At 46.7% G+C, this 9,879-nt stretch overlaps 1 protein-coding gene across 1 annotated transcript in view; it reads left to right on the top strand.

Annotated features, from left to right (window-relative positions):
* Positions 1 to 2,559, top strand: part of KIAA2013 (KIAA2013 ortholog) — a 5,695-nt gene extending 3,136 nt beyond the window's left edge. Inside the window, exon 3 of the mRNA XM_015412551.1 lies at positions 8 to 2,559. Coding sequence (XP_015268037.1) covers positions 8 to 67 — 60 coding nt within the window. The 3' untranslated portion in view covers positions 68 to 2,559. The remainder of the gene's footprint in view (positions 1 to 7) is intronic.
* Positions 2,560 to 9,879: the final 7,320 nt, after the last annotated feature.

Below are 9,879 nucleotides of genomic sequence, written 5' to 3'. Positions count from 1 at the left end.
TTTCAAACTCATTTACAACGAGTACTGCGGGCCGGGGGCCAAGCCGCTGTTCCGAAGCAAGGTGTGAAGCCAGCCACGCCGGGGTGCAGATGCCGGACGCTTTGCCAGCCGACTCATTCTCTTGGGCTTCTGATCCTAGGCTCCCCAGCCCAAAAGTAGGCGGCCCGAGTTAGGAGTTCAAATGTCCTGTGGACAGGCTCTCTGTGTGTGTATGCGTGTGTATGAAGGAATAGCAGCTCACATTCGGGTTTTTGGTTGTTGTTTTTTAAGCTTGCTCTGGTACAAAATCACATTTGAGGGGGAGGGTGCACTTTTAGCACAGTTTCTATTTTCGGGGACCACAGTTGCCTCCAGAAGAATGTGTGACTGCAGGAAGTAGTAGCGTGCTGCTGAATGTTCTGAGGTTTTGGCTTAGCAGGTACAGGGAGGGAGGATCTGGTGAAATAAGTGCTAAACTAGGGTGAAGATGACAAAATGAACTTGAAAGCGAGAGAGGGGCGCTTGGGGAATTGCTCTGTACAGATTGACCCTTAGGGCCTCTGGGTTTTTGCTGCCTCTCCCAGTGGCAGACAGTATTGTGATGGATTATTATTAGGATCTGTCGGGTGTAGGATTCAGGGCACTGGGGAACTTTTAAGGCCAAGGAGACGAGGAACAGCCTTTTATGTTCCTGTCTCCAGCAGGCTCTAGGCCTGAAGGAAAGTTTGCTGATCTCTCCCTCCCACTTTTCTCCTTGGCAGGTTCAAGTGTTGAGTGGTGATAGTTCTGGTAGACTCACAATACAAGCAGAGACTGTCAGCCAAGGGACAGAAAGTCTCCCTCTTTTTTTCTCTCCTCCAGAGGTGAGGAGGGGATATAGCAGCTGAAATGAAGGGAAACTACGGCCGGATTGTGTGTTTGTTGTTGAAGTTTGCATACCCAACAACCATTATCGAGTGACGGGCCAAGGAGGTGTAGTGCCAGTGAACATTAGCAAGCTGTTGGCAAGCTGGACGTTCTGTGAAAATTAGATTTAGGTGTAAAATGCGGGGGAGGAAGCCGGCAGTTCTGGTTTCCGGCAGAGCAAAGAAATCCATAAGCTCTTTCCAGCAATCACTTTGTAAAACCCCCCCCCCATGCAACAGAGAGAGAGAGAGAGAGAGAGAGAAGTGGCTAGAAGTTCCCATTGTAGAGCTTGCATACTACTGGAACCTTGGAACTCACTCAGATTCTTTGTTTTGATTTCTTCCTCTGTGTGGTGTGTGTGTGTATTTTTTGAAGATCTAAAGTTCCCCTGGCCTCCTTTTTTTCCTTTTTGCATCATGACCTTGTTGAAGAGCAGTTGGTACGACCAGCTGCTGCCATTCCCTCAGTACAAACGCATAACTGCTGCTGAAATCAGCAACCGTGTGACTCCTGGTTCCTGGAAATGTCTGGTAAATGCCAGCGTATGCCCCGACATCATATTAGAACCGGCCCGGGCAAATAGTGACCAGTGAAGGGACAGCCAGTTACCATCACAGTAGCGTTACGCTATTGTCCCTTGAGGTTTAATGGCCATTTCCATGGAAAGGGGAGAAGGAAGATAAGAGGCCACTGCTTTCGACAGCAGCTGTGTTCTTTCTATGTCGGGTAGTTTCACAATCATGTGCCTCCCTCTATGAGAACCAACAGCTCTTCTCAGTGTTTTAGCCAAGGAGAGAGAGTAACACAGAGCAAAACAATGACACGTAGCTCCCGAGCACAGAAGTGGTTAGGGGCTGCCGCGTGGGTGCACATGTCATTTAAAGAGCACAGTAAAAAGACTCCATGTCAGGCAGAAGTGGTGTCCTACGGAGCACCTTTGGACAGCAAGTGAGATGAACAGTGTGGAGTGAAAGCCCTGGGCGGTTAGCTGGCCTGAAGAATGCCTGAGGCAGGGTGAGCAAAGGTCCTTTCCAAGCAACCTGCCCTTTGTGCCTTGCGGAGGAGGAAACAGGAGCTGGTGGGAGTTCTTCACCGTCTCTCTCTCTTTTAAATACCTTTGCTCTAGATGTGTGTTGGCTTCCATAACATGTACTCCCTTTAGTGGAGAATACTTGAAAATTACACTGTCTTTCTCCCCCCTGCTTAATCGTATAGGAAAACAAGCCAGCTCTTCTACTTTTTTTGGTCCTCACCTTGAATGACACAGTTCTGTTCTCCCCCTCTGCTTCTAATTCTGTGTTGTCTCATTTATCTGTGTGCATTTTAATTTATTGTCAGTGGATTGAGGATGTTGAATCACTGCGACTTTTGAGAGTGAATAACAGCCAATTAAGAATGTATATATTTATCTCTCGTGTGTTCAATCTAGTGCCGCAAACGGGCTTCTCAGCCTTTTGTGAACAAAGCAGACACAATGATCGACTTTAATTGAAGGGGTGTGCATAGGTGAGCCATTGATTTTCCTGTTCCAAATGTGTTGCGATGTCCTGTTTCTAAATTCGGGGTTGTGGGGCGAGACACAGACTTCCTGATGATTTGAACATTGATTGTTTGTTTGATTTTACAAATACCAAAGGTTTTGTTTTTTAAGGAAATAAATATTGTTCAAGTCTACACTTGGTGGTTATAGTCATGTATTCTGTGTGTGTGTGGGGAGTCTTTTGTTTAGCTGATGTCTCGCGATTATCCTAACTGTAGGAAGGTAATATTCATGAGCTGCCTTAGCAGGCGACAAATACATTATTGAGGACAGGCGGCTTGTCCCTTTTCGTTGTTCTGGATGACTGGGACATTACGTTGTGCACGCACACCTCTTTTAAAACGCTGCCTTCCAAACAGCACAGATAGTAGGAGAGACCTCCTGCCGCTTTTCGTGTTACGCAGCCAGCTCTTTCTTCACATATAGAATCTCCCACTATGAATACAGGAAATAAAAGGGGGAGGTAGCCCGCCACTCGGTTTTTCTCCTTCCCTGGCCCGCTCTGAAGGAAGAGTGCTTCTTGGTGCTTAAAACGTTTCTGCCTAAAACATTCAGAATAGCTGAAAAGAGACAAGTATTATGCAGCAGAAGTTAGAATCCATCCAACGGCCCAGCCAGATCTAACTTTAAAACTCTGGAACCTTAAAAACAGCCAAAATATAAAAAACAGAAGCAAACAGCATCATTAAGAGTCTCAAAAATAAAACTCAATGGGGAAAAATAGATGACTTTGGTGAGTTGTTTCATTAAACCAGTTTGGTGTAGAGAGCCAGTTTGGTGTAGTAGTTAAGTGTGCGGACTCTAATCTGGGAGAACCGGGTTTGATTTCCCACTCCTCCACTTGCAGCTGCTGAATGACCTTGGGCAAGCCATAGTTCTGTCAGAGCTGTTCTTGAAAGAGCAGTTCTTTCAGAGCTCTCTCAGCCCCACCTACCTCACAGGGTTGTGGGGAGGGGAAGGGAAAGGAGTCTGTAAGCCGCTCTGAGACTCCCAAGTGAAGGGCGGGGTATAAATCCAATCTCTTCTTCTTAAACGTTATGAACTTTTTGTAGGGTAGGCCACAATTACCCCAAATTGCAAGGAATATGCTCCATGAAAGCCTCTAATCCTTGAAACTAATAGGGTGGGTGGGCACCTTTTGACCACTCCAGATGTCCTGATAGTGATGTAATTCAAGAAAACGTTATAGACCAACATGCATTATTTGATACTTCTCTTTTTTACCTACTGCAATAGAGGCTGCATTTAGGAATCGGGAAACATATCAGCTTTTAAGAGTACCACATTTGAAATGTGCAAGCAGAATCAAGTCAGAGCAGTTTGCATCAGTGTCCCTCAGTCATGCACTGCATTAACTGGTTCCAGCAGGTAGATTCTGCTTTTTCTTAAACAGCCCAAACAGGTAAGAGTTCTGAGGAATTGGAAAGGAAGTGGAAGAACCTACAACAAAGCACCGCCGTGCCAATTTGGGTCCCTTGCCAGTTTGTTGGGGCATCAAAGTCTCTCGGCCAGTTCTGCTTTCCCCCCCAAAGCGTGAGCCGCTAGCACCTTCCACAGCCCCCAGAGGGGGTGGGCGTGCTGCTCCAAGCGTCAGAAATCCAAGTGCTTTTTAGTGGGCTTCTCCAGTCTCTGTCTCTTTCCTGTTCTCCCCTGAGCTGAGAAGGGAGCTTCCATGGCAGGAGTTGGCAGCCAAAATGTCTTCTCTTCCTCCACGTCTCTCAAGGGGAAGGTCCACCGGACCCACAAGGGCAAAACGGCCCCAATCCCCAAGCAGAAGAGCTCTCGGATGGCCGCCCTGACTGCCAGGTACGCACCAGAATGGAGACTCAGACCAGTCGCTGAGGTTTCCTGAATTTTCTTGGGGGGAACGGAGGCTTTCCAGAAGAAACAGGTCTAAAAGGTTTAGCAAGCCACAGATGGGAGGGGAAAGGAAGATTCAGAAAACGTTTGGAGAGAGACATTCTGGGGGGAAAGGAGCGACTACAGAAATGGGTGCAGCCACAGGATATAAGTAGCCATTTGGCCATCCTAAAGTGACCCAAATGAGGCTGAAAGTGACTTTCATTTCTACAGAAACGCTTCTCTTTAGTGTTAGTTACCTTCCCAAGGAGCCTGACCTTTGTTTTCCAATAAAAGCAAATTTAACATCACCCAGAATTGTCACAGCACAGGCAAAATTTAATATCCTGCACTGTGCACGCAGTGTTTCGGGGCATTTTTATTAAAAATATTTCCCCCTTGAAATTCAATTTCTCACTGGGTTTTCTGAAGAAGCTTTGCCAAGACAAAGGGGCTAGATTGGCTTATTAGCTAATAGTTTTTTTGCTTATCCCCCTAGATTTGTTTTTTCCACATTATCTCCCTGCCATTTTTTTAAATTATACAGGATAATGGAGGAAGTATTTAAAAATAAAAGATGGGTAAGGAGGGAAGAATTGAGGGCGAGAGAATGCAGAAGCCATTCAAAGTCAAAATAATTTGCTATTTTTAATATGCTCTTGGATGTGTAGCTTTAAAGTACATTATTGGCTCACAGCAAAATATTCTGTGGCAGTTGAGAACTGAGTACCAGGCAAGAAGAAAAATCGCCGATAACGCCCCCATCCCCCCAAAGATTGTACTTTAAACATTTAGCTGAAAGTGGTTTTCTGCTTTCCCGTTTATATCAATGAAGCATATTCTGTGTCAATTGATTTATGTGACACAATTCTTTGCCAGATTCGAAACCTCTTTTCCATCTTATGGACCGGGGGGAATTAAGAATAGGTGAAGACAAACTAATTTAACTGGATAAGGTCTTTAGTAATCCACAGATTAATGTATTTCCTGATAATATTGCTGTGGATGCTTGCGTGACTAACCAGTCTCCCCCCACCATCAAGATACCCGTCATCTATGTTAACAAAGGTTGCAAATAAGGAAATATTGAATTATAACACTGATATATTTGAATAGAGGAAGGGACATAAAACCGTTATTAAGGGTTCTGTGTGTTCTTAACATTCAAAAACCTTGATTTGCACAACAGTACATAATTGCATTATCTAAAATTCACCATAGCAAACTGCCAAATATTTTAAATATCTTTCTGTTAATGGCATTCAAATTCTCCATCACTGGGATTTGCCTTTCCTTACGACAACAGACAACAATTCTTTAGCTCCTGCATTTATCTCAGAAGCCTCCCTGCCCTGGGTCTACACGGCAAAATTCAAACCATTTTCAAACCTCTTTTAGCTGTTCGAGAAACTCCAAAAAAAAAAGAGGTAGCAAAATCATCTCTCCTTTGTGGGAAGGCCATGACAGATAAACCAATTTCTAGCCACTATGAATTTTGCTGTCTGGGTAGCTGTTGAGAGAAGAAGGAAAAATATAGCACAGCAAAAGGCTAGTGTGAGCTTTGGGGGACATCGTTCCTTTGACAGGAACACAGATGGGTAATTGTAAAAATCTCTGTTTGAAAAGATGGTGCAAATTAACCTTCAGGGAAATCTCCTCAATCTGTCATTCGATCAGCCACTGTAAACATATTGTAGCATTTGGAAAGAGTTCAATGATACGAAACCTGGTTTTTTCTTTTTAAAAACGGACAAAGTTCCGCCTGCACGGTGCACCTGCCTCTCTCCCAGCTGAAGAACGACTTTACTCTCTTTAGAATCTTAGTGCAATGCGAAGGAGTGACGGTATTGTGGGCAATGGTGGCCGGTGATATATCTCCTGTTCCTCGAGTGAATGTTGCAGAGTCAAATAGATCTTGCACACACCAGCTTAGGTTAGTGCCATTTACACAGTCCTTCTGGCAAAGCATTCACAGATCCCACTGACAAAGTGCTTTGCCAAGCAACCTGATACCATACTGGCATATAGTGGCATATACATTACGGACTTATATACACATGGATATCCAATCGGCAGGAGCTGCGGTGGCTCAAGTGGTTAAGACGCTGAACTGCAGGCTGTGGAAGGTCGGTAGTTCAGCAGTTCGAGACCCAGGGGTGCCGCATGACGGAGTGAGCTTCCGTCTCTAGTTCCAGCTCCTGCCAACCTAGCAGTTCGAAAGCAAGAAATTGCAAGTAGATAAATAGGGGCCACTTCGGTGGGAAGGTAACAGCGTTCCGCGCGCCTTGGTGTTTAGTCATGCCGGCCACATGACCACGGAAACGTCTTCGGACAGCGCTGGCTCTTCGGCTTTGAAACGGAGATGAGCACCGCAACCCTAGAGTTGGATTCGACTGGCTTTCGAGCAAGGGAACCTTTACTTTTTTATCCAATCAGCACAGAGATGCTGAGTCACGGAAGCACCTCCTGCAGGCTGATGCTACACGTCCAGTCATGAGACCTCTGACTGTCGTTTAGATCACCATGATCTGTCTAACAGGCTGCAGTCTTGCTTAGGCATTCCTTATGCACATGCCGGCAAGGAGGCCATGTGATCAAACCGGAATCATTATATTTCAAATCTGCCCCATGCAGGGAGTGAAAGATTCAAAAGAGACTTCAGTATGCTGGGCAGAAGTGAGAGAAAGAAATAGTATGCAGGGGTCACATTGGTGAAAAATACGGACACAAATCCAGCCATTGAAAGAGAAAAACTTTCCTGAGGCCCAGTGCTGTGCACTGCACTTAGGGCCCTGGGTTCAAGTTCCCCACTCAGCCACAAAGACTGTTAGGTGACCTTGGGCCAGTCATCTCCCTTCAGCTAGCCTACCCCGCAGAGCTGTTCTCAGGACCGTTTTTGGGAGGACCTATGTGTGTTATCCTGACTTCCTTGGAGGAAGGGGCAAGGATACAAACACAGTGGACAAATGATTTAAAAATAATGAACGCAATAGATCGATTAAGCCCATGGCGCTCTTAGAAGGTCCCAAGAAGAGCTTTGTGTACCTTGCAAAGTGACCATCATAGTCTTTCATCCTTAAAAAAAAATTAATATGAATTCCATACAAGAAAAACAGCAAACTAGCCTATCCAAATACAGGTAAACTAATCAAAACATCAAAACAGAGAGCCAGTTTGGTGTCGTGGTTAAGTATGCAGACTCTAATCTGGGAGAACCGGGTTTGATTCCCCACTCCTCCTCCACTCGCAGCTGGCTGGATGACCTTGGGCAAGCCGTAGTTCTGATAAGAGCAGTTCTTGAAAAAGGGCAATTTCTGTCAAGAGCTCTCTCAGAGCCCCACCTACCTCACAGGGTGTCTGTTGTGGGGAGGGGAAGGGAAAAGGAGTTTGTAAGCCACTCTGAGACACCTTTGGGTTGTGAAGGGTGGGGTATAAATCCAGGGGTCATTTCCTGCAGGAGTGCACAGGAGTGGAGCCCAGGGGGCGGGCACATGCAACAAGCCCCACCCCCTGCTCCCAGCAGCCCTCAGTCAGAGCAAGAAGCAGCCAGGTAAGTTGCAGAGCCCCCCCCATCCAAAAGAGTCCAGTGGCACCTTTAAGACCAAGTTTTATTCAGGTACAAGCTCTCCCTCCTCTGCGAGGACAGATCTGCACGTTCCCCCCACCTCCAATAGCTAGCAATCCTAAACAGTCCAGTGGAGCCTGAGCTGTGGGTGTTGCCTTCTGACACACTTCCAGTGATGTCAGGGTGTGTGGCCCATGCAAATGAGTTATGCTAACGAGTTATGCTAATGAGCTCCTGCACCTCTTTTTCTATGAAATGACCCCTGTATAAATCCAATCTCCTCCTCCTCCTCCTCCTCCTCCTCCTCTTCTTCTTCTTTAAAGAAAAAATAATACAGTCTTTCATCCTGACAAAGGATTCTGTGAAACCTGGAAGACTACATGCTGCTACCCAGCTACAAGAATGCCAGAGTAAGATAATTCAGACCGAGAGTCCATGTGTGATTAAAATATAAAGTTTTTACTAAATTCTAGCATGGGAAGGGGTAACTGGGATCAATCAATCAATCAATCAATCAGTTTATTACGGTCAAAGACCCGTCAAACAGCATACAAAATCAAATGGGTAACTGGGATGAAAATAACAACAGAGCATGATCGGCTACATCCTTACACTACAAAGACAAAACTAGAAGAGAGAGATTGTGGCTGCTCTTCTTGTTCTTCTTCAGAACACCAGATGGGAAGAGAAGCCATAAAATGCTAATACACCTTGACACTTTAGTCCCAATAAAATTCCTAGATCAGGGAGAAAATTCCCGGGCTTCCCACATCCAAAGAACATTGGTTACATGAGAAACATGTGACTTCCTGTGAGTAACATAAACAAACATTTAACCCCAGACACACTGAGTGTTTTCAGCTTGTAATACCCAACACCTTAACACCTACCTTTTCTGTGAAGTCTTTGGCCCAGACTTTTTGCGCCTTTCCACTGCCCCTCCTTCTTCTCCGCAGCTGACCAAATTCTCCTCTCCTTCCAGATGTTGTCCGCACTCAAACTGTGGTGCCAGCAAGACAGTGAGACGGGTTTGGGCGGCCTGTCTGGTCTCTCTGTTAGCCCTGGTAGGCAACATCTCCCTTGATTTAAACACCACTCTGGACTCGTGGAAGAACATAGAGAAGGCCCTCGCCAACTTGCATTCGTGTCGGACTCTTCTGGTTCTTCACCTCATCGGTGTCCTTCAGGAGGAAGGGAAGCGTCCTTGCTGCTGGGGCGAGGGAGCTGTTGAAGGCAAGGGAGAAGAAGGCTCATGGGTGCTCGAGACGCTAGATGTTCTCTGTGCAGAGGCCAGAGAGAAGGTCCAGGGCATGAGCCAAGAGTGCACGGAAGAGGCAGATCTTGAGTGCCGGGTTTTCGTCGCCAAGGTAAGACGGAAGCTGAACAGCACCCATGCACCACAGATGGTTCTTGTGCAATCCAGGATTATTTCAGAACTTCTGGAGATGCTGGAAAGCCCAGAAGAGGACCTCAAGGCTACGAAATCGAACCCCAGTTGGGTGGACGTGGCAACTCTCAGACTCATCCTGAGACTCAAGGGGGCCGTCCTGGATTCTGAAGAAACATTCCCACCACCTGAAGATTTCCGGGTGCTGTGGCATCAGATGTCCGCCATCCTCACGCACTACGCTTTCGCATCAGAGAACGTTCGGGAATGTTGGATGGAGAACCCGAACCTCTCCATCTCTTCCACCCACCATGGAGGAGCACCAGTCTTCAACACCCCCTCCCTGGGCTCCTCGTCTCCCCCACCTGGCAGAGGTGTACTGAAGGCACTCGAGTCCCTCCAGGCCTGCGTGTTGGAACAAAGTCCAAAGAGGCTCGGCAAGAAATCCAAGGAGGTCCTCTCCTTGGTCAGCCTCCAAGTAAGCCTCTGGCTAGTCGCTGGCCTCATCTACCCCGTCATCCTCGTGTCCTTTAAGGAGATGACCAGCTGGATCCAGAACTACGCTCGCAGCCTCAAGGAACGGACGGAGGATCTGAAGCGGGAGAGGCGCTTGGCGGAGGATCTCCTGCACCAAATGTTGCCCAAGTCCGTGGCCAAGCAGCT

The sequence above is a fragment of the Gekko japonicus genome, unplaced genomic scaffold (genome assembly GCF_001447785.1).
Source record: "Gekko japonicus isolate JY-2015 unplaced genomic scaffold, Gekko_japonicus_V1.1 scaffold131, whole genome shotgun sequence".
NCBI classification, from domain to species: Eukaryota; Metazoa; Chordata; class Lepidosauria; order Squamata; family Gekkonidae; genus Gekko; species Gekko japonicus.
The sequence above is the reverse complement of the archived record's forward strand: the minus strand, read 5'-3'. Positions and strand labels throughout refer to the sequence as shown.